Source organism: Erpetoichthys calabaricus, chromosome 14, assembly GCF_900747795.2.
Source record: "Erpetoichthys calabaricus chromosome 14, fErpCal1.3, whole genome shotgun sequence".
NCBI classification, from domain to species: Eukaryota; Metazoa; Chordata; class Cladistia; order Polypteriformes; family Polypteridae; genus Erpetoichthys; species Erpetoichthys calabaricus.
Window position 1 is genome coordinate 63,470,879 of NC_041407.2, and position 24,942 is coordinate 63,495,820.

A 24,942-nucleotide genomic window follows, 5' to 3' on the forward strand; every position below is an offset into this window, starting at 1 on the left:
TCAAAAATTGGTCTGAGTCACTTTACAGTACAGGTAGTCGTCGACCATGTTCATCGTCATAAGTAGATCTGAACATAAGAAGGATCGGTATATGTATTCAAACCTGACCATATGTATAGACCCTTAAGTCATTTTGTTTGTTTAATATCCTTTGCTATCATCATTCTTAGCACATTGTGTAGATTTCCTAGCATTTTTTGTAAATTATGTTTTTATTTTATTATTTTGTTTCATTATAACTCTTGCTGATCCTTTAACAGCTTCACAAATCCTTTCTTTGTCTGTGTTATGTTACGCCATCAGTGTGAGTTTCTCTGTTTTCATTGTGTTAACTGTGAGAGGAGGAGGAATTGTACCAACAAGAGTTTGAGCTCTCGTATGTCTTCCATTTTAACATTTCAGCTTGTTAATAATAAACTATAACAGATAATGGAGTTCAGTGTGGTTATATTACCCCTTCATGGTGGTTCGTATGAAGAGGCACATCGTGAGGTTGACCTAATTCAAAGCCAGAGTGCTGTAGTACAGCATTACATTGGGATAATGTAAAAATCACACACAATCACATTCGCTTTCTTTCTTCTCTCATACAGCTTGATCATCTTCATTTTTGTGTCAAGATCAATTGCCTTTTTTTCCTGTAAGTGAGTGTGGTCGAAACCCTCACAGGTAATAAACTGAGTTTGAAATGAATGTACCACAGCATACAAAGCTGGTATGGCAAAAATTCATTCAATTGCCTGTGAGACGCAGTAGCAGTTGTATGTCGAATGTTCGTAAGATGCATAGGTCGTAAGTCAACAACTGCCTGTATTGTGCTCAGGCAGCAGAATGAAAATTAACATTAAAAACACTTTATTATATAATTGTTAGACTGGTTAATGGCCTAGCCAGGAGGCCAAGAAGCTGTCTGGCTGTGGGCAGAAGATTTGTCCTGGACAGGGTGGTAGATGTGGGTGACCAGAGAAATAGTCCTTCAGACCACTCAGGAGGAGAAAAGGCCTACAGTCATGCTTGTTTTAGATATCTAAGCCTTAAAGGAGATGGATGGATGCTACCTGAAAGGTTAGGAAAGAACAACTGGTCAGTCAATTGACCGGTGACTTTGGAATGGGACTTGGGCTACCCTTTAAAAAGGACTTCCTACTCTCAGCGAGGTGAGTTTGGAGTCTGAAGCAACATGGAGGAAAGGGCTCTACTGGAATGAAAGAGAAGAACATTCAGGATCAGAAAAGAAGTAAGAGGCATGGTGGAGCGTTTTAGGACAAGGCAAGATATAGGAAGAGTGGTTTTGTTCACCTTGTGATTTTTTCTCCTACCCATCCTCAAAAAGTCCCTGTTATTTCTGGAGTTCATGTTTTGTTCTAAGTGCTCTTTTGGGTTTGGGGCTTGTTCAAGACTGCACCCTGCAGTTCACATAGGGCAGAAAGTCTGGCTAAAGGGAGATGACATTTAGGCTCCTCTGATCTTACAGTACCAACAATGTGATGTTCTCTCTTCAGATTTGAAGCCTACCTATATACTGGAGTATATTCTGATGACCATGCCTTATTAGCACTTTACTGATTTAGCTGCGTCCTCATTTTGGTTACTTATATATATATATATATATATGTATCCCGTGCCACACTGGTCAAATCAGTTCTATTTATGAATGCATCACCATGCACATCACTGTGTTTGCTCCACAGAAAAATCTCACTATGTAGGTAGTCTACTCCTGCTAACTAGCTTATCCTAGTTGAGGAAATACAGAAACATGCAGAGTTAATACATTAAAATGCTTCCAGACAGGAAATAAATGTTCTTCTTCTTGTGTGAATGGCATAAATTTCACTGGAAGCAAAATACAAATTATTTTGCAATTTTTTTTGTGAAGCACAACTAAGTCTATTACAGTTGGAATCAGAATTTGCACCTGTAAATGTAAGGCCGTGGTCCTCTTCCAGAAAAGAGTGGCTTGTTAGCTTTAAGTAAGCAGTGAGCAGTTGCCAAAGATACTTAGGCTGTGCATGAGAATGTGAGACAAGACCTTGGAAGAAGATTTCTGGTCGGTCTACATCATCCCCATATTCACTTATGGCTACAGGCTGTGGGTTGTATTGAAAAAATGACAAGGAATGAGATCCATGGAAGGCCGAGGAGCTCAGCAATGCCTTAGAGCTAAAGCATGTCTCCCATGGATTTAAAGTAACCAGCTGAGGTGGTGTGGACGTTTGGATAGATATAATTCCCTCTGCCGTCTCCCATGCAAGTTGTACAAGACATGGCTCACTGGAAAAACCCGGGGGTATGCCTGAAGTTTCATATCTCTCAGCTGACTGGGGTTTAACTGGAAATTCCCCAGGAGAATTTGGCACAATTTGCTGAGACAGAGTGGACTTGTTTGACCAACTTGGCAAGTTTCTACTGCTGCCCTCAGCATGATAAGCACAGTGAAAGTGAAATGAAGGAACTAAATCAGCTGGCTCATTTCCAGATGAGTAACATCCAAGTAAAATTACGTAGCCAAAAAAAAACCAAACAAACAAAAAAAACACTATACCAGTAGATAAGCACACAACTAAACTCGATTCTCACAACCTCCTTGCAGCAGGCCGACAAATTTATGTGTTTCTTTTAATCCTTTCAGATTGCCACTCTCATCTTTAGTCGTGTTGTTCTTTTTTCACCTTCTTCCCTGCTGCTAGAACTCTGGATGTCTTTAGCATCATTCTTATGTCATTGCATGTGTTTTCTGCATTACTGCCTCAGGTGGTGGAGTTTAAGTATCTTCAACTTGGTGTTTTGTTCATGAATGAAGGAAAAAAGGATGGTGAGATTGACAGGTATATTGGGGTGGCAAGCTCAGTTATATGGTCGCTATATCGATCCATAGTGGTGGAGAGAGAGATGAACCAAAAGTCAAAGCTCTCGCTTTACCACTCGATCTACATCCCTACCTTCACCTATAGCCATGAGTTTGGTTAATTACTGAAAGAATGAGATCAAGGGTACAAGTGACCAAAATGACCTTTTTCCGTAGGGTGGCTGGGCTCTTCCTTAGAGAGACATCTAGGAGAGGCTTGGAGTAGAGCCTCATCAAGAGGAACCAAATGGGGTGGTTCGGGAATCTCATGTGGATGCCTCAAAGACACCTCCCTGTGGAGGTTTTATGGGCATGACCAGTTGGGAGGATGCCCTGAGGAAGACCCTGGGCCCTCTGGGAGGATTTTATCTCTAGATGGCATGGGAATGCCTTGGGACCCAACAATGTGAGTTGGCAAGTGTGGCTGGGGAAAGAGACAGATGGGCCTCACTGTTAAGACTGTTGCCCCCATGACCTGGTCACGGATAAGTACTGGAAAATGAACGAAAGGGCTTTCTGTCAGTTAGTTATTTAGACACTAAAGTTAAATGTTTTTTTGTTTATATTTTATTTTCATCTTGATGAAATAAATCACTTTGGGTTTGCCATCATTGTTTCTAGAAATGTAGTTGCAACTGCTTGCTGAGTTTGTATATATATTGGGACAGTGCGGTCCAACTCACTGTGACATCCAGCACAGGAGCACATAGAGGGGTTCAAGATTCCCTAGAGCTATCCTGTTCTCACTTGGACATCCACTGGAAAGGATCAAGAAAGCAAAAGACACAAGGCTCTGTAATAACTCATCAGAACCATTTCTGGACAAATGACCCAGGACATCTTGAAAAAAGGTGGAGATGGAAAAGGTCTGGAATTTAATACCTGGAAGCTGCAACAGGAGGAAGGAGGGTGCATTATTGGTCTGATGTGGGCACAGGCTCACAAAGTGAAGTGAAACCTGTGGAAAGGAAAAGCCTGGCTAAAGGGACTAGTTAATAGACAGAAGAAGGCATTTGAAAGAGTGAAGAAATTATTTGAATTGATAGACTTGCAAAGTCTGAGGGTAAATATTCATATTGTCTAGGTAGTCTGGTTGGGGAGTATGCTTTCTTTCCAGTGGTGTAAACACCCCCCGGTGGTTACAGTATCTGTGTGTGATGTCAGATGATGCAGCCTTATATAAAGATGAAAATTAATTTCATGGCTGAAATTTAAATATAAAAGGAAGGACCCACTGTGTACTGGAATATCATGGTTTAATAAATATTTGATTACTGACTCAAGGCTGCATTTTGACTCTGAGTTCTGTTTGCCCCTAAAAATCCTAGAGCACATGTGACCAACTGGAATTGACAATTGTTTGTTCACATTTCAGCTACTTTGTGTTTTGGTTCTTTATCTATGCTATTCTGAATTAAAAAAATAGCAAAGTCATTCATACTTTGAAAATGTTGAAGTTATTATTTCAACCACAAATCTCCTATCTCTTCTATAGCTTACAATGTTATCTACAGCCCCAAGGAAACCTCCATTTTTCAATTATATTCTCATTTTGATTCAGCTGTATTCAAACAACTAACACTAAAATACATTTGCAATGAGTGACACTTTATTTCTCAATTAAAACAACATACAGAATGAATTTGCTTTCCCCCAACTTCTCACCTTCTCTGCCTTAGAGCATCTGGAAGTTTCTAGGTCCACCCTGGTCAAAAGGAAACATTTCTCGCAATAGCCGTTATGCTGATGACTTCCTAGCCTGGTACACTTGAGTGCTCGACATTTCATCGGGTTCCGCTGTACAGAGGAGCTTGAAGATGGCTGGCTGCCCAGCATGGCTGTGGTGCTTACACTTTGACCGTGGTGATCTTTGTTGCCTGTAAGAGTAACCAAGCTGAGTTAAACCGCTGCGGCAAGTGTTGATGCATACATCACACAGAAACCACATGGATCTAGTAGACAATGACTTGAGAAGAAGTGCAACCCAAATTTGTTCTTTTTTTTTTTTTTCTTTTTGCTGATTCATAACATAAAGCCAGATGAAGTACATGTTGCTGAGAATTTTTGTAACTTTACAAAAAATGTTTCTATTTTAATAGTAATGCTGTCTTCCAGGAAATCTAAATTAATGTATGGTCAAATTGTGGGAGGATTTATCACTTGAAACAAAAGCTAATGACAGAGAATCTGTTAAAATTAAAACAAATATTTTTAAGCTTTGCAATAAGGCACCACTAGTGATGCTACCTGCCATTTTAACCAGATAGAGACATCGGGAGTCATATAATTATTAAATAAAGTAGACTGAAAATATATGGCTGCCTCCTCATCTTCAGCTTATATAACTAACATATTACTTGGCTATCAACTGCTGCTCTGGCTATCGCTCATAAGGATACTAGTGAGCTCACATTCATGTCTGAATTTCACATACTTTGAATATTCAAAATGAACCGAAACATGTGCATCTCTCTACTTAGGTTGGCGTTCCTTACGGCACCATTGTGCAGCCATATGTGATTCATCAGATCACCCTGTAACTTGGCCACATTCCCACCTCACTTCCAGGGACAAGCCATTCGTACTTTTGCTTGGATAGGTCCAACTCTCATCAATAAAACAGACAGCCTATGGCCCAATGAGAAGGAGCAGACTTGTCCTTTTCACATGCTGGCTGTATGGTGGAGCTCAGCTGCTCTATGCAATAGGATGATTTGGCCAAAGTATGGCTCCAAAAGCTCCTTCTGACAGAATGAATTACCCCCATGTGGAGGTGAGTTTCTGATACTCTGTGCACACATGATCCAAAGGAGAGCAGATCCATATCAGTTTACATCGAAGCGCCATTCCACTTGTTACGCACAGGCAGTCTATAAGAACAGCAAAAATCGGCAGTATATACTGAGATATGGGCATGGATATTTGAGCAGTAAACCGCAAGACAATGGCTATATTTTTACATTATGTACATTAATGAACCATCAACAACAAATCAAATCAAATTAATAATATATTGAACAATTATTGTAAAAGTAAAGTTGAATAAATTGGACTCTGCAGCTGCATGAATAAAAAAGTACTACTTCCGGTTAACAGAAATAGCTCCAAAGTTGATAGAAATCTACGTTTTGTACCTAATACTTGTATACAAAATTTGGTTGACCAAACTGAAAGCGTACTGAAGTTATTGTGTTTACACACACCCGCACACACACACACAGACATAATTCCAAAAATGGTATTTTCGGACTCAGGGAGGTCTAAAACATTGAGATTCATCAAGATCTCAACATTGAATTTTTGGAGGATTCCAATTCTTTCCCTATACTTTGTATACGAGAAAGTAAAAAACAAGTGAAATCAAATGTGAGTGGTCAGACACGCTAAATATTGTTCTTACCGCAGTTACACTCCAAAGAGACAACAACAGGGATATGACTGCCAGTCTCTGTGGAATAATTTGTAACAATTAGTGATGAGCAAAAGATTGGCAGGCAGTTTTGCAAAACTGACACTCAGATTAATTTTGCATGCAATTTCAAAATTGTGAAATGAGAAAATCGTGAAGTTGTTTTTTTGGAGTGGAGTTTGAATTAATATAAGATGGCCTAATTCGGGGTATTCATATGAAATGGAATGATTTACTTAAGGAGATAGAAGTACACAACAAACAAGAAGAATTGCATCAATAATGTTTCAGTCTAAATGTTAGAGGACTAGAATCACTGGTAAAGAATTAAATATCAGAAATGTTATCATATTTGTCATCAGCAACCTTAAAATAGCATAAAACGACACTTCACAAGGCTGTATTACCGATCTCCAAAAATTATTATAATATTCAAGATCAGCAACCTTAAAATAAAAAAGCATAAAATGACACTCCACATGCCAACATTACTGATCCCCATTTTTTAAACGTTTTCTGAAAAGGAGTAAATTTGACACTTCATACCCCATTAAGGGGTGAACCCCAGGGGTCAGTTAATGTGCCATGCACAACTTTGAGTCCTTCTACATTTTACTAATTTGCTTGATATTGTTATCTCAGGTGACTTAAAACTCAATTGGTTGGATTACTTTTGGTTTTCCAGTTGGAGCACAGGCAGGTCAAGTGACTTGCTCATGGTCACACAGCGTCAGCAGGAGGATTTGAACTCTCAACCGTAGGGTTTGAAGTCCAGAGCCTTAGCCACTACACCACACTGCCTGCCTTTCAAGCTGTTTTGCTGCAGATACCTGCTGGTTTACTCTTTATCATTTTCTGCACAAGCTATGGACCAAAAACGGCCTACAAAAATTCTTTTTTTGGGTGAAAAGGATCACAAATAGTAGGGTACTCCAAAAGTTTGATGCCTTTGTATAACTAGACATCAAGATGAGTCGAAGAGTATCATATGTGGGGATTTTCTTGTACCAGTGAGTCAGGATATTGTGTGAAAAAAAAAAAGCCAAGTGATTTCAAAGTGTTCATAAGTAATTCTTACAAACACAACAAGAAATATTACTCCTTAAAGTCTCATTCTCACTTCCATGTTTATATGCGTTTTTATCTATAGCTGGATAATCTGTAAGATCAATTTTATCTATTTATGTTAGATAGAATGCTTAGAGGGGGCTGGGCGGTCTCATGGCCTCGGAACCCCTGCAGATTTTATTTTTTCTCCAGCCATCTGGAGTTTTTTGGGTTTTTTTTGTCCTCCCAGGCCATCGGACCTTACTTTTATTCTATGTTAATTAGTGTTCTCTTATTTTGTCTTTTTTCTCCTTCTTCATCATGTAAAGCACTTTGAGCTACATTATTTGTATGAAAATGTGCTATATAAATAAATGTTGTTGTTATTTCTCTGATTGCCATCATTGCAGAGGAATGCTGTATATCTGTCTATTATAAAAAGAAATCCTGTTGTCACACACGTGCGCATGGGAGGCATCTAAAGGGCTTGAGTGACGGCAGTTCTGTGGCATGCCGGGAGCTGGCAGAGTCCACTGACTCTTTTTCTCTCTTTCCTGTAGGCCATTCCCGGGAGATTCCATCTGGCTCTCTTGACGTCACTTCCGGGACCGAGCCAATGGAAGGAGACCTTACCGGCTCCAGCCCCTGTGATGTCACGTCCAGGCTCGAACCAATGGCTAAAGAACATGGGCCTGATCTTTATGAACTCAGTTCCTGTCTTCCCCTTTAAAAGCCTGCCCCTTTTCCCTATTTCCTCAGTCTTGTTTTGGACTCAGTTGTATGCACATCAGTGCTGTTTATTTGATAAAAAAATGACTTTGCAGCCAGGATACCACATTATACGGGTGGCTGCCCCAAACCTTTATCTGAGTATGTCTCATTATTGTGACACTGACCATGAAAAGTAAAAAGCAAGTCTACGATACGTGATCTTCTCGTAAGACATTTTAAACACCCGCGTGACCAAAGATACGCCCTACTTACAATCTACCCGTGAGACCAAAGACACGCCCTACTTACAATCTATCAAATAGGACAATAGGCAGCAAAACATTCAGTCTTGTGAAGGATTTGAGCACACACAGATCCAGGGCTCTCAGCACATATAAAGCGTATAAAGTATGTTATAAATTAAATGTCGACATCTAAGTGAAGAAGAAAGCAGCGCGGAGAAAAGAGACTCAAATGCGTTGGACAGAAAAAAGAGCAAAAAAGAATAATTGAGGTGCAAATTCAGAAAATAAGGAAAGTAATTATCAGCCTGGAACAAGTGGAATTGAAAAAAAGCACGTCCAATCCGGCTCAGAATTAAAAGATAATGAGTAAAAGAAAGTAGAACTTCATAAAGACGTTTACAAACATTGCCGCTAAACACATGCAGAGCAGGTTAGAGACTATGAAACCAGGGAAATTAGAAAGGCTCAAAAAAAAAAAAAAAAGCGTTGGCGCTATACACATGTGGAGAAAGTTCAAGGATATGAAAGTAGGAAAATTAGAAAATATAAAAAAGAAAGTAAAGATCGCAGTAGCACAAACAAACAAACTGCACATTTAACTGTGCACCAGTCTAACTTTGGTTTTGCACAATAATTACTACACTATTGCACCTTAACACTTAATTCTACTTTATTCACATAATTTTACTTATTTATTATGTTCTACTATACTGTTACCTTTCAATCTATGACTTTTTGTTAATCTAACTGATATTCTTCTAACTTTGCACAGTTTTTGATAAGCGGATCAGGATGCATTTCACTGCGTGTTGTCCTGTATAACTATGCATGTGACAAATAAAGAATCTTGAGAATTTCAAAAACGGAGTTTACCGCACATGCATTTATTGGTTACTTTGTTAGTGTATATATATTTATCTGTCTGCTTATTTAAAAAGCTACATTTACCCCAGGAGTCAAAAACGTTCTGTCTAGCCCTTATACAAAAACCTAGACAAAAGCTGGGGTATCACCTTGGTAACCCCATGTACTTTTGGAACTGTGAGAGGAAAATAGCACGACTTTACAGACAGGAGTCCAATGCAGAACTCTACTTACTTTGTTACTTTGTAAAAAAAAATTATTAACTGTTGATAATGTAGATCATTTTGTCTGTGCTGAAATTCCAAACGGAGAAACCTATCCTGACCTCATTAAAAAGATTCAGCATATTGGGACTCGCAAGATTACAAATATTGTTTTTACAGAAGTTCTGAAATAAAAGTGAAACTAATGAAATAGCAACAATTGAAAGAAAAAACAATCTTAAAAGTGTGTATCCAGAAAACCAAACACGGGGGTTGGCGAGTGAAGCGAGCAGGGGGCAAAGCCCCCTAGTTTTTAAAAAGTATGACATATTTACCATAGAAAGATACAGTAAGACAAACTATTGTGCACTTTACTGTGTTTTCTCAGCAGGTAGACTCGGCACATCGAAAGTCACTGCTGGCAAAGCCCTCTTCCCACATTGTTATCTTCTCCTAGCTGAGGATATGCACACTTCTGGTGATCGGTTTTTCACTAGGAATCTCATCACCTCTCATTCTCTGAAATCACTTTACATGATGAGGGTTGCTGAGTTCACTTTATTTAAATACTGTATGACAGGCTGATGCAAGTGGAAGTAATGAATGAAATTGCTACCAGGTAGGGTCTAAACTCCTTTGTTCTTGTGTGAATGGCACATTCTTTATTTAGCCATACCAATTTCCACTGAAAATATAATTTGCATGAATCATTTCACTCATTTCTATGAAATATGAGACTTTACTCTTTTTATAAATTAAACAACTTTGTGTATTCAGCAGCATATTCATCAATGAGTTGTTCATAATGATGATGATGATGATTATTATTTAGCACATACCTTTAATTAATGTGATCACAAAACCTCTATACACTATCACACAAGCACACCAGAGGGTTGCCTTCTAGGCTCACCTAAGCTATGTGGAACCACCCTGAGACAAGGGGGGACCTCTGTTACTAACAGTCTTGTGTCCTTTTTACCACACAACACCAAAAGAAACCTCCCCTTGAGGGGAGTGCAGCCGGAAAAGCCCCACCCTTCCGGTCCAACCAAAATAAAAGGGAGACATCCCTGGAAGGTGGCATCTCATTTGTACCTGAGAACAACTGCAAACCTGTAACAGCAGAGAATGCTGCTAGAGGGGGATAAAAGGCCTGTTTGCCAGTGTTGGATGGTTAGTGCCACTGTGCACCTGTTAAGTTCATTTTTGTTTTTGTAATTACATAGGGTTTGCCCAGTTGGCACCTCACCTAATCTGGGACATTTTCTGCCTTCTCACTTACCCCTACACAACACAAACATCTGAATGATTACAACAGAGAAGAGTTTCAAGACCTTTCTTTTGGTGAAAGTGTCAGATAAAAAAGCCACACTATAGATGGAACAATAACCTCAGATAGCTTGGATTTCACTCCGAGCTTCTAATCAGTAGACGACAAGGCGGTTTCTCTTTGTTACTTCTGAGAGCTACAGTTGTCACACAGATGCTTTAGGAATAAAGTAAATTGGTACACATGAAAAATGCAGGAAAAACTGGAGAATTGGGATATATTAATAGTGTTGTTTTCAGTATGTCAGTGCTGAATACTTTTTTCAGGTAAAGGTAAGCAGACATTTTGGTGAGAGTTACTTCTACTCTCTAATCATGGTGCCAGATTGTTGATTAGCAAATGCCAGTAAGAATTTCACTGTACTCTGTACATGTGTCTATACTGACCCTATAAAGACCTACGAGTAGGAAAGAACAAAGTTACCAAACAATGGAAAACATTGCTTTAAAGCTTGGAAGAATAAACACAGCACTACAATTAGTCCCAAGACTAGATGAAAACTGGCAGGCTACCATAACCAGAGCTGGCCTACAGTGTGGCTAGTCAGGGTGGCTAAACATGTTCATTCAGAACCTACAATCTCCCAAGATGCTTCACAAAGAAGCGAGTCTTCAAGAAGCGAATGTTAACATTTTTGTCTGCACTGTCTGCTGCTTAGTTCTAAGATGCACCATTCATATGACTCTTTCCATCAACACTCAGCCACTATGTTTGGCGTCATCGATAGCAGACAACGTTCAATTCAATCTGAGATTCAGGGAAGCTCCATGATCAAAAGAAAAACATGTTTTAGCTGTTTAGTGCTACAAATGAACTAATGTATGAAATGTTAATAGAACATTTATTCTGAAGGACTTACATAGTAGAGTACCCAGAATTTGTAAGCCACATATTCCAAACAAATACAAGATATATGTATTTCAATTTTTGCTACAAATAACAGCTCTCAAATCTATCATTGGTTTTCTGCCAAACATCTCACACACCTACCTTTGCATATGAGAATTCACAGAAACCCACTCTGACCACAAGCACCTAGACCATTTTACCCACATCCTCATAGGTGCCTTTAGTTCCTCATAGAATTGCATAATTTTAGTAAAGGAAAATCGAGATATATCCTGTATTTTGATATAAACTTTCCTATCAAGCACTACAATGTCGAATCAGATCTGATCTGAAAGCAACAAAAGGGAAGAACCCACCATAGATGGCAATGTAGCAGATGGTACAGTAGCCCAAATTTTCCTGGGTGCCGTAGAAATTGCATTCATCATTGACACACCTCCTCCCATTCCTTGGTTCAGTGCAGGAGCCACAGCTTTCTTCTTCTAGACAGGAGGAAGCCAAAGCAGATTGAAAGCCTGGGATTATTGAATCCTGATCATCGTCTGATCCGGAAGCTTCTGCCCTCCTCTGCAGACACTTGTAACATAAGCCATTAAATGTCCTTGTTTCATTTTTGCACATTATACATCTCCCGGTAAGGAGGTCCATTGTGTTTTCCACAAGTGTCTCCTCTGGGTTCAGTTCTCGCATGGTATGGCTTTCTGTGAATGGGCGTAGCAAAACTCTATTAAGGGTAGCATTGGGAGGTGGATGCTGGGTCTTGTTTCCTGTGACTGGACACTTCCTGGTAACAGCAGAGCTTTTCAGGTTTATTTCATTAAAAAAAGTCATCTGAGATGATGCAGCAGGGGCAGATGCTGGACCAGGTGGAAGTTTTACTTCGGCAGGACTATCATTGCCATAGAAGGACATCCTGTCAGAAACGAACTGCTTTCGATGTGAAGAGGGAGTGGCTTGTTGATGAAGCTTTTTATGACATTCGTGACAAAATGGTTGTGTGGAAGTGGACGAGAAGTACTGACACCCCAAGGTAACGCAGTGATTGCCAGTTATTGAAAAGTTGGAAAGGGCAGAGACCTTGCTGAACTGGTCTTGATTCGGATTCAGCTTTGGTTTGACTTTTCCCTCGACATTCCTATGGCTATTGCTTTCCATGTGTTGGACAAGTTTGAAGTAGTCCTGGACCAGGCTGAAGTTCTCTGGCAGATCATTCCCTTGCAACCTAAAAAAGATTATCAACAGCAAGATTTTTTTTTACTGGCTCTCTGAAAAATGATCTTAACTGCTGATTAACTACTGTTTACATAATATAAGAGGCAGTTTTATTATAATTATTACATAAACAGATAATTCTGATCAAGTCTCAGAAGTACTCATTTTGATAAACTATAGTTTGTAAAAACTCAAGAAGTGATAAGGATACACAAATTAAATGTCAACCAGTGTCCTGAGCATTAGTGTGACAGATGCCTTGAGTGTGACCATCCTGCCATCCTTTGTTATAATCTGGGACTAATTTTCTTCCCATTGAAGGCTCCAATGAATAAGGAATTATTTTCTTTTATGTATAAAATTACCCAAAATGTATTTAAGAAAATTAAAAATGGTTAATGTTTTGCCACAGCACTGTTATTGTTAATTTTGGGCCTTGGCATGTTTGTTTATGGATGCTGTGGTTCTTCCACCCAGTGAACACCAGGAGTGTGTGTGTTGGATCACATATGTGACATTTTAAAATGTGAGCACCATGCACTTCCTGATTATATGAGTGTTTGGGTAAAAACAAAAGAAATCCTCTCTGTTAGTTTGTGCTTTATTAAAAAAAAATACTCTAGTTTTGATTCTCTGCATTGACTTTGCAACCTAGATGTGTCTACTTGGTTTAGAATTTGGTCTAGCTTTTGACTATGTCTATTTTCTGGTCATTTAGCTGCCTCCTTGAGACGGTACAACAACCATGATGGGATACAAACAAGGGGAACTCTACAATGGGTAATGACTAAAGCCAGAGGTATGAAGAATCTGTTTCCTCTACAGCTTGAAAAGTGTCAACCAGGACGGCAAACTTTGACCCTGTGCTCTCCCTGTCCACAGCTGTATTTCCAAATGGGTGACTCTATTGCTACCCATTAGTTGAACAGACACTGTGACAAAGGAGGAAAAACACATCTAAAAGAAAGTTTACATTAAATAATTCAATTAAGAACAGTAAAAGACAAATGTAGTGGTGCAAATTCCTACCTGGCAGCTGTGATGAACTCTTCAGTGCAGCCTTCTACATTAATAAGGTTTAGGTAGGTGTCCAGACATTGTCGTTTGGCATCCTCATTCTTTTCAAATAAGAATGGCACTCCAAACTTGAGAAGTCTGTCTCCAGAGGGTATTACTAATGGAACTGCTTCGATTTCTAAAAAGAAGAATTAAAAAACATCTGTGTTTATATCTTTATATCATGATACCTGAAAAGTTTTGAAAGAAGGCACCTAACAAGCAACCCTTTCTTCTTGAGATTACATACAGCATTGCCATTCCAGTTTATCTTTGTCCAGTCTACTTCACTGTGCCGTTTCTCTTATGCAAATAAAGTATCACAAATAAATGAAACAGTAATGTGTAGATAAATATTTTATAGCTAAAATAACAACATTTCAGACTTAATAAGAGGATTTCATGCTTTAGGGGTTTAACTTATAAAAAACTGCAACCATGAAAAAAGCAGAAAAAAGCAATTTCAAAAAGTTAAACACATTTCAAACTGGTATCATCATCATCATCATCATCATTTCCCGTTTCCTTATGCTGATAAGAGTGGTGGTATCAACAAGCCAAGTTGAGCTGACAAGGACATCCTGCCTTCAGCAATGTTTTCCAGCTCCTCTTTGGAAATTCCCAGACACCCCTGGGCCAGTTAAGATATATAATCACTTTAGCATGTTCTGGGTCTGCCTCTGAGCATTTTCCAGGGGCAATGCCACAGACACCTTGTGTAGTCTTCCTGTCTACATGCCAAAAACACATCAACTGGCTTCTCTTGATCTGTAGAAGCAGTTATTCTATCCCAAAGTTCTCCCACATTGAACATATCGTTAAGAGTGAGCCCAACAACCCAACACTGAGATGGACATTGAATCTCATTTTGGTTGCTTGTATTTTCAAACTCATTTGTTCTTTCACTACCAAGAGCTTGTGACCATAGACGTGGATGAGAAAGCGGGCCGGATGGTAAAGTGAAAGGTTTGTCCACAGACTTAATCCTCATTTCATCACCATGGCCAAGTATAACCAAATCACTGATGAATCTCATGATCACTTTTCCCTAACTTGTGAAGAAGACCTTGTAGTACCTAAAGTCCTTCATATGGGACCTTTGCTCACTCCATATTTGAAGAAAATAAGACACTATTTTCTGAGGTAGGACCTCTATCCCAGCTTTAGAGGTTTCGTTTTTAATTCCAACTGCATCACATTTGGCTGGGAAACTTTCTGGTGCAAGTCGGAAATCAAAGTCTGATGAGGCCAAGAGGACAATAGTCCCCAAAATGAACACTCTCCAATCCTCTGCTGTCCCCTGATATACTGTCCATGAAAACCATGAATAGTAGAGAAGATAAGACTCAACCTCTGGGCAGCTTAATTCCCACATTGAATGGATTGAACTTAACAGAACAAGTATGCAGCCAGAGCTAACACTCCACAAGTTCAGGCAACAAATGGCACAGTGTTCTGGAATTGTGGGACCACTGTTGCAAGTCATTCTAAGCAAGGTATCCCAGTTACTGTAAATACTATGTAGTAGAGTTGCTTTTTTTATCTGTTAAGAGTTAAAAATATGTTTTTAGGCAAAATACAGATTAGTTAGAAATTGATTTATAACCTCTAACCTGCAAAATGTCCAAATCAATGCAGCAAACTCAGCTGCCTGTGGAACCTGAATTCAATCAGCACAATTTTAGTGTAAGAAAATAAATTTGCTATCTGCTCAGAAAGCATTGTAAAATCAACCTTGTTTCAGTAAACAGTTATAATTAACTAGGGGGGCTCCGCCCCTGCTCGCTTCGCTCGCCAACCCCTGGTCTTGGGTAACCCGAAATAGATTTGAAAGAGATTATTGTCTGTCCTGGTAATTGTCACATATGTATCATGTTCACCGTTACGACATCTGTAGGTTAGTTGAGCTAATATTATACCTCCGGTGCCGTGTGTGTGTTTCATGTGGTAGTTGTTGTAGGCGCATGCGCCCTCCGTACTATCTCGGGTTTGACCATGTTGTGTTTTGGGGACGTTTGGGGACGCCGTACTCTCTCCGGTTTGATTGTGGGGCAGGACGCCGAAGCCTGTTGTGTTTGATTTGTCTGTGAGTACTCATATTATTGTATTACTGTAATGTGATTCACATATGCTGTGGAGTCCGTATCTCTGGGGCTTCTGTACCATCTCGGGGGTCTGCCTGTGGTGTGTTAGACGCGCATTGTAGGCGCCCGCACCTTCCGTACTATGTCGGGTTTGACTATGCTGTGTAGTGTGGACGGTTAGGGTTCCGTATTGTCTGTGCTCGTTGCTTTATTTCGTATTTCCGTTAGTTGAGCTCTTTCGGTTTTGGTGGTGTATCAGAATTCGCTTGCGGTGGTGAGCTATGGTTCAGAAACGCGTTGTAGGCGCCTGCACTTTCCATACTATCTCGGGTTTGATTATGCTGTGTGTTGTGGACCTTTGTGGACTCTGTAGTATTTCCCGTTTCACTCTGGGGTAGTGGGCGCGTTGCCTCATTTCATATTTACGTTAGTTGAACTCCTTCATTATTGAGCTGTGACTCCTTCGTTCTTGGTGGATCAGACTTCGCTCGCTGTCGGCGCCTGTGCACTATGTCTCCTGCGTCCATGGGCATGCCATGTACCTGCGTCCATATCCGGTTTATTCTCGGTTAGTAATATGGATCATCTTGATTATTTCTTGCAAAGAACAGTAGAGTACCATTTTTGGCTCATGTCTACTGTACTCTGAAACTCCAGGCTTCTGTAATATTTCAATAAAGTAGAAAATGAAGGATAAAGCACACAATTAACATGTTTAATTCCTATTGATATATACTTTACAACATTTTATTATCTTACAGTATATGTAACAAAAATTCCAAGAAACGTTCGAGTCAGCATATGATTTCATCCAACATGGCAGTAAAGGATTTCTCTCAACAAATGGTCTACCAAATATCAAATTTAAGACTGTACAGCATTAATCAGTGTACATAGATCTGAACTTGAATGCATATCCATAGCAGATCAAAGGCATGGCATTTGTCTTATTAATATTTGTCTTATTAATATTCCTTCTAGAACATAAAAGTAGCATGAAATAAAATCAGTCTATCCCATCTTTCCTGAGAATGTACACAACCTCGGAGTGATGACTGATACTCAGCTAATCTTCAATCACATTACAACTGTCTCTCATTTATTCAGATTCACTCTGTATGACTTCTGCAAGCTCAGGCCATATCTGGCGGAGTGTGAAACACAACTACTGGTTCAGGCATTGGTCCTGTCTTGTCTGGATGACTGCAACTCTCTGCTGCTGACAGGAGTACCTTCATGTACTGTCAAGCCACTGTAGATGATTCATAATGTAATGACGCATCTTCAACCAGCTTAGGTGGACACATTGCTCCTCTTTTGAGGTCTCTTAACTGGCTCCCTGTAGCAGCATGCACTAAGGTTAAATCCTTGATGAAGAGTAGTCAGTGGGTCATCATTCATGTATATGGAAGTACTCATAAGGTCCTATGCTCCTTCTTGTACACAAATGGATGGGCATTCTGGCCAGGAAGGAGGATCATTTCGTGCCTGGTTTGGAGGTCGGAATGAAAAGAAAGATGAGGACGAGGAAGTGGCTTTGTGCCTGGCTAGAATAATATCATGGATGGACTAGCAGAAGTTGGAGGCTGAGAACAGTTCCATTCCCCATACGGCATGTGGCGGTGTTCTTCTGATATCATCCCGGGTTTGGACACACACAGGGGTGCTTGGGAGTTGGAATTTGGAAGTGCAACCCTGTTGGAGTCCCTAAGTGTTGGTAGAGGGTGCTGTCAGGTGAGGACCTCCCTGCTTTCATATGACCTAGAAGTGCTTCCAAGAAGACACGCTGTGGCACCGGAAGCATTTCCAGGTCTGGCTTGAGCAGACACTCAGATCTGCTCGTGAATGGCATCTGGTGATACAACCTCTATGTGGCATGAAATCTCAATCTGGAGCCCTTTTCCCATGTAGCTATTAGCTGGTGGAACAAGCTGCCCACCTTAATCTGAACAGCTCACTCCCTCAGTGTGCTTAAGAAGCATTTGAAGACTTTCTTGTTTTATGAATGTCTTTCTAATTGATAACAGTTTTGATGCAAGGCTGTAAATAGCTAAGATAAGAGTTACTGGACTTGTATTTTTCTGTTTGGTTTAGACCCCTTCACTTGGTATGATCAATTTTGTGATCTTGTCCTGTAGCACTTGTTACTTGATTATGTTGACCTCTTTTGTAGACAATTTGGATAAAAGAGTCTGCTAAATGAATCCATCAATTCATTATCCAACCCGCTATATCCTAACTACAGAGTCACGGGGGTCTGCTGGAGCCAATCCCAGCCAACACAGGGTGCAAGGCAGGAAACAAACCCCGGGCAGGGCGCCAGCCCACTGCAGGCTAAATGAATACATGGAAATGTAAATGTAGAATGAGTAACATGCAATTTAGTTAGAAAAGAGTATAATGTGCTGAGCTGGTCATGTACTGGTTTGACTTTTCTGTATTCTGAAGGATAAACTTTTCCAGGCAGGCAGAACATCATTACAAATGACACAAAAGGGACCTTTCAAGAAAAGATTAACTGCTCTGAGTGTTTGATGGAGGTAAATATGTGTTAGTACAAAGAAGAGAGAGATACACAAATAATCTGAATTGAAATTAATTTTCAAGTTGTCTACACTTGATTAATCCAATTTGATTCATCAACACACAAGTCTCTGAGTGGCTCTGGTACATTCTGCTTGCAAGTATTTCCTGATGAAGAATAACTGTAAAGCATAAACTTCCTTTTAAATAAGTATTTTACATTGATTTCTTTCCTTGATAAAATAAAGTAAAAAAAATACCTGGCCCTGGGACATTTGCATAAACCAGAGGTGTGAAATGTTGTTCAGAAAAGGCAAGAACGACGGGGAAACAGCAACTACGGTTTGGAGACCAGAGGAGCGGTAAATACACGCCTGAAGGCTCAGGCGCTGAATTCAATGAAACGTTAATTGTTTCCTCAGGACATCCTGTAAAACAAATCACAGATCATGAAGACAGCTGACTGAATCATTTTCCAATATTAAAGTAACAGTTTTAAAAGGGTTTGCTTTACTAATATTTAGCAAACCCAGATTTTTTGGATTTACAACAACATACCAAAGACGGGGCGGCACGGTGGCACAGTGGTAGCGCTGCTGCCTCGTAGTTAGGAGACCCAGGTTCACTTCCTGGGTCCTCCCTGAGTGGAATTTGCATGTTCTCCCCATGTCTCCATGGGTTTCCCCCCTCAGTCCAAAGACATGCAGGTTAGGTGCATTGGTGATCCTAAATTGTCCCGTGTATGTGCCCTGCTGTGGGCTGGCGCCCTGCCTGGGGTTTGTTTTCTGCCTTTTGCCCTGTGTTGGCTGGGATTGAATCCGGCAGACGCCCGTGACCCTGTAGTTAGGATATAGCGGGTTGGATAATGGACGGATGGACACCAATGACACTTGCACATGTGAAAATGACTGGCTCCATAACTGTCTGGGTGGAAGAACATGAAAGTAAAGTGTGCTATTTATTTAAATGGGAATACATTTTTAATGTATTACATAATATTATTTAGCTTTATGCCATTCAGCCAAGAACTAAATTAAAAATAAATCATCAGAACAGTTATCCAGTCAACATCCACCCATTACTGAACTTGCTTAATCCAAGTCAGCTATGTGGAGACCAGTAGCATCGGTTGCAAGACAGGAACAAACACTCAAACGCTCAGTCACAACTGGACTGATTTTTAATGGACAATTAACTTAACATTGAATGGGGATTTTGGGGAAGCAGGAAGGAAACCAATTCAGACAAGGGGAGAACGTTTATACTTCAAGAGGTACAGCTCCGGACTCTGTTACACTCTAAGCAATTTTTACTTTCATAAATATCAGAAAAATAGTCAATTTGTGGATCTTTGACATTGTCCTTAGATAAATCAATAAATTGTGTGAAAATGACAGTAAGGGTGTTACCTGCTATGACAATGATTGGTCTTCTGATTATATTAGCTAAAACGAATAGGTAGATATCCTGGTAGCGCTGCTTCCGAGGGGCCTTTGCTTTTGATTTTGGATCAGCTGTTTTCACAACATACTGCCATTCCTCTTCTTGCAGCTTTTGATGGAGAAAAGTAGATAAGAAGATTGATAAGAATTAAGAATTGCATATAAACAGTGCATAAAATAGATGAATGTTATATATCTGTTTTATATATATATATATATATATATATATATATATACACTGTATATATATATATATATATATATATATATATATATACACTGTATATATATATATATATATATACACTGTATATATATATATATATATATATATATATATATATATATATATATATATATATATATAAATACATATATATATATATGTATATAATACATATATATATACTACGACCACCATGGGGCGCACAGTTCCCTGAACACAACAGACACAAGCAGAAGTCACAGCACAACACAAGCTTTATTCAACTGTGGGAAACATTTCTCAGGTTTCCCACCAATGTAATACAGTACAAGCCCTAGGAAAACGGCACACAGCACTTTCTTTCTTCTCTTTGTCTTTTTCTGCTTCACTCCGCTTGGCAAGCTTCATCTCCTTTCCTCCCGACTCTGGCTCCTCAAATGGATTGAGGTGGCTCCTTTTATAGAGCACCAGGAAGGGCTCCAGGTAAACACCGTCTGGGCGTACTTTTGGGTGTGGCAGCAGCCATGCGCTCCCTGCAGTAGCCACGGACCCAAACAAGGCTGAGCTTCCATGCTCCTAGCCCATGGCACCGTAGCAAACCAGGGAGACTGCCCTTTGTCATTCTGGAGGAGGTATTACCCCGTGCAAGCTACTCCCCTCGGTCTTTCCTTAAAGAAGACATCCCAGCCAGATTACAGTCCCGGCTGTCTATTATAATATACAAATATATGATATCTCAGCGAGAGAGAAGACAATGGGCCGTACAGAAGCTACAAGAGCCTGGAGCAGATAATGACAGTGTCATCCTGAAAAGGAGTACAGTACAACACTTCACTTCATTGACAGACCTCCGTAGAGTGACGAAGAGCAATATAATAAAATTAAATTAACTAACAAGCCTTTCACTGTCAGCATGAAGACAAAGGCATTTACAATGCAGGGCAATGTGTTTGCTCAGTGACTATTATGGCTGCTTTACAGTTCCAGTGCACTGGTTCACATCCCAGCCCATTCGCTGTTTGGAGTTTAGAAATTTTCTCTGCATCCCGGTAAGATTTCTCCATGTGCTCCAGTTTTATTTTTACATTACAAAGACATGCATTGCTGGTTGATGGGTGGCTGTTAATTGGCCCTGAATGAGTATGCATGGCGGTGTGTGTGTAAGTAAGTCCTTTGATGGACTGGTGTCTTATCTTTGCTTGTCTCTGGCCTACAATCTAGTGCTGCCAAGTCAGACTCCTGCCCCTCCGACTTTGAAATGGAATAAGCAACTTTGTAAAATGTATGTATGAATAAATACTTGCTATTATTTAATGTAATTGTGAGAATGTCTTCCCACACTGTCCAGGTTTAACTCCCGGCTTGCATCTACTGCTACTGGGATAGCGAGGAAGTGGAAGAGGTAAATTAGAAAATAGATGGATAAATATACTAACATGCGACACATGAATTAACAAGTCAAACATTGTGTCATATAGCTCCTTTCTTCATAAAACAATTATGACAAAGCATTTTTCCAAAGCAATTAAGAATAAAATTTTAAAAAGGGGTAAATAAAAATAATTTCAAAATCCATAGAAATTTGTCGACACCCAAAAATATAATAAGATAATTGCTGAAAAAGGACAAGGACAGAGATACAATACTTCATTAGTTTGAACAAAGCACAACGTAATTCATTTCAAACTTGATCATACACAACCTGACTCCTCTAAAATTCCCTAAAATACCCATTTATTGTATGAATACATCAGAAGGTACAAAATTGTGCCATGAAAGATCTGTTGAGATCTCTTACATTGCACTAGTCATGAGTCAACTTGTTTTACAGAGCTGGAAGTATCCCAGCCCACCAAATAAACTCAACGCCACTCCATACAATTTTCCAAGCTTGTTTAACCCGGAACAGGGTCACAGTCCCAGCTAGCAGAGGGCACAAGGCAGGAACAATCTGTGGACTAGGCATCAGACCCAATTTAGCTTTGCCGATTCACCTTCCTGCATGACTTTGGACTGTGGGAGGAAACTGGAGCAGAAGGAGAAAAAACGGGGAGAACATGCAAACTCCATGCAGGGAGGACTGGGACATGAATCTTGGTCTCCTCACCGTGAGGCAAAAACACAACAGTAAAAATAAGTCTTATTATTTCTTCTTTCATATATATATGAAGAACTACTTAAACTACTACATACTTCACTGGTGGTTTAACTGATCTAATATGAAATATAAATGTTTGGTAGCATTGATTGCATACTTTACTAAACTGTGTCTCATGTATTATAATAAGATATAAAAAATCAGCAACATAAATCAATACAATCAAGAAAACCTCAAAAAACTACAATATCTGACAAAGTCATTGTTACAGTAAACACCCAATGTTGAAAAGGCATTGTTGCCAGTGTTTCCAAAATGTTGTTTGCTTTGGCCTGTTTTTCAAAATTTGCATCATGGTGTAAAACAAATGACTCACTGAACAGGAAATGCATTTCCAGTTATAAGCCCACAAGCTGTGAGGTGAACCAGCCAAAAAGTGCAGGTAGATGAGTAACTGGAATCATACAGTCACCACACTGTATGAAGGAAATGCATTATCCTCTTGATGTGGTTGGACAATGAAATATTTAAGGCAAGCACCCAGAAATGTAAATATTTCACATGTTCATGCTCTCCTTAAAGCCGGCTGTCTTTTAAAGTTTAACATCATTTTTAACTTGTGAAGTTGCTTCTAAATATTTACCACAGACCTAAGTGTGGACTCAGTGTCACTTACTGTAATTCTAATCTCTATCTAAAATCTATCCACAGTATATACAGAAGAAAATTACACTTCCATAAAAACTGAACTTACTTGGAATTTATCATTCCAATCATTCTCAACATCCATCCATCCATTTACCAACCCGCTGAATCCGAACACAGGGTCACGGGGGTCTGCTGGAGCCAATCCCAGCCAACACAGGGCACAAGGCAGGAACCAATCCTGGGCAGGGTGCCAACCCACCGCACATTCTCAACATATATATATAAAAATTAGTCAGTGACAGCATGTGCTAAAAAGAACTTAAAAATTACAATAAGGCAACATTCTCATTTATACCTCCACACATGCCAGGCATTTTAAGATGTTTGGATAACTTTATGACCTTGCACCCCAACAAAAACAAAGTATAACAAGTAAATCTAAAACATGATAGATCATAACAATATAATTCCAAATGTCCCTACAAGTGAAGACTCTTACCTTTTCCAGTAACCTGTAATATGTCTTTACTATACTTGATGTGTTTTTGGTAGCTATTACAGTGGACAGACTGGCACGTTAATGGTGAATGAGGATCTGTGCTGCAGGAAATCCAGATGCCACATGATGGTATTCTTGAATTATGGTCCCAGCCCTTTCAAAGAGCTGGATGTCACTCCCAGAGTGGCCCCAGAAGGATGAGCTCAGGACTGTGACTTAAAGAGCACTTTGTACAGCATGTCAGACTTCAATGTGAATGTTTGGTGTTAGCCTTGTGTGCATACTTACCTTACATCAGTATAAACGGATTGACCAGAAACCATCAGTACAAAGAACATAAATAATCCTAGCTTGCGTGAGTGTGGGGAATGCAGATGTTCTGTAGTGGGTCACGTTCTGTTCAGGATGTTCCTGCCTTGCACCCTAAGTATCCCTGTGAATACAGCTGGGAAGGCGAATGGAGGTCTAGCACCTGTCTTATGGAAGAGGCAGGTCATGGTTGAGTTGAATAAAGAAGCGGGAGGTGAACAGTAGAAGGTATTATGTGGTACAACTGTTGGGTAAATGGACAAGCACTCCACTAGCCAAAATGGGATGGGGAGAAGACCCATTTTGGTAGACTCTGAGAGGTACTACGATATTTGTTTAGTGTGATTTATTGGGTAATTTCTCCTTCTTCATTTTTATTGCTCTTCTCCATCATTTATTTGTAATAAACCTAACTAATTTGCATATTTTGCCATGTTTTTCTATCATCCTGGGTTTGGTAACACTATGGGATCACCTGCTATTGATATCACATTCTTCCCTCTGCTGTTTGCATTTTTAACATTCATACTTTCTTTTGGGTGACAGCACTGTGCACTTTAAAATTACTGGGAAAAAGATGGGCAGAAATATATTACAATCAAAGAACTAAGACAGGGGTAGGCAACGTCGGTCCTGGAGTGCCGCAGTATGTGCAGGTTTTTGTTCCAACCCAGTTCCTTAACGAGAACTCAATTATTGCTGATGAAGCACATATTGCTTAAGTGACATTTTGATGCTTCATTTTAGTGGTCTCGCTTGTTAAGGTTCTCCAACCTTAATTGCTTATTTCAATCTTAAACTGCTGCATTCAGTGTTTTAATTGCTCCTTATTAGCAATAAGATGTAAAAGACAAAGCAGCCAGCAATTCTCCAGCTAGCTTTTTTCCAATTACATCTGTGTGTGTTCATCATGCACGGTTTGATTTAATAAAACACAATAGAAAAATGTGACAGACTGAAAATGATCTGTTTTAGGCTTCATATCATTTGGATGATATCTTTGGAAAGGAAAAAAATCTACGATATAAAAGCCTTACATTGCACAGACTAACAAGCCATAAAATTAAATAAGGTCTGAGATTGGCAATGATTGGTTTCTAATTAAGCAATTGGGTTGGAATGAAAACCTGTAGCCACTGCGGCTCACCAGGACCGACGTTGCCTACCCCTGAACTAAGAGATAATACGAGTAAGTGGAGAGATGAACTCATGAACAGCGGTGCAGCTCACACACTTTCAAGATGGTGGATGTAGAGCTTAAATTCTGGTAATGCTTTCGGTAAACATTTGATCAGCAAGATATACAGTAACTAAGGACCCAGAATGAATACAAAGAAACAAATAGTTTAAAAGAAAA

At 39.6% G+C, this 24,942-nt stretch overlaps 2 protein-coding genes across 2 annotated transcripts in view; one reads left to right on the forward strand and one right to left on the reverse strand.

Annotated features, from left to right (window-relative positions):
* Positions 1–24,942, forward strand: part of LOC127525858 (uncharacterized) — a 485,542-nt gene that overhangs the window by 99,357 nt on the left and 361,243 nt on the right. The gene's annotated exons all lie outside the window — the stretch shown is intronic.
* The window catches only part of LOC114665039 (tumor necrosis factor alpha-induced protein 3-like), a 47,837-nt gene that overhangs the window by 2,561 nt on the left and 20,334 nt on the right, over positions 1–24,942 (reverse strand). Inside the window, exons 4-8 of the mRNA XM_028819408.2 lie at positions 19,794–19,935; positions 18,645–18,812; positions 13,751–13,916; positions 11,866–12,731; positions 4,514–4,725 (exon numbers count right to left, since the gene is read on the reverse strand). Coding sequence (XP_028675241.2) covers positions 4,514–4,725; positions 11,866–12,731; positions 13,751–13,916; positions 18,645–18,812; positions 19,794–19,935 — 1,554 coding nt within the window. The remainder of the gene's footprint in view (positions 1–4,513; positions 4,726–11,865; positions 12,732–13,750; positions 13,917–18,644; positions 18,813–19,793; positions 19,936–24,942) is intronic.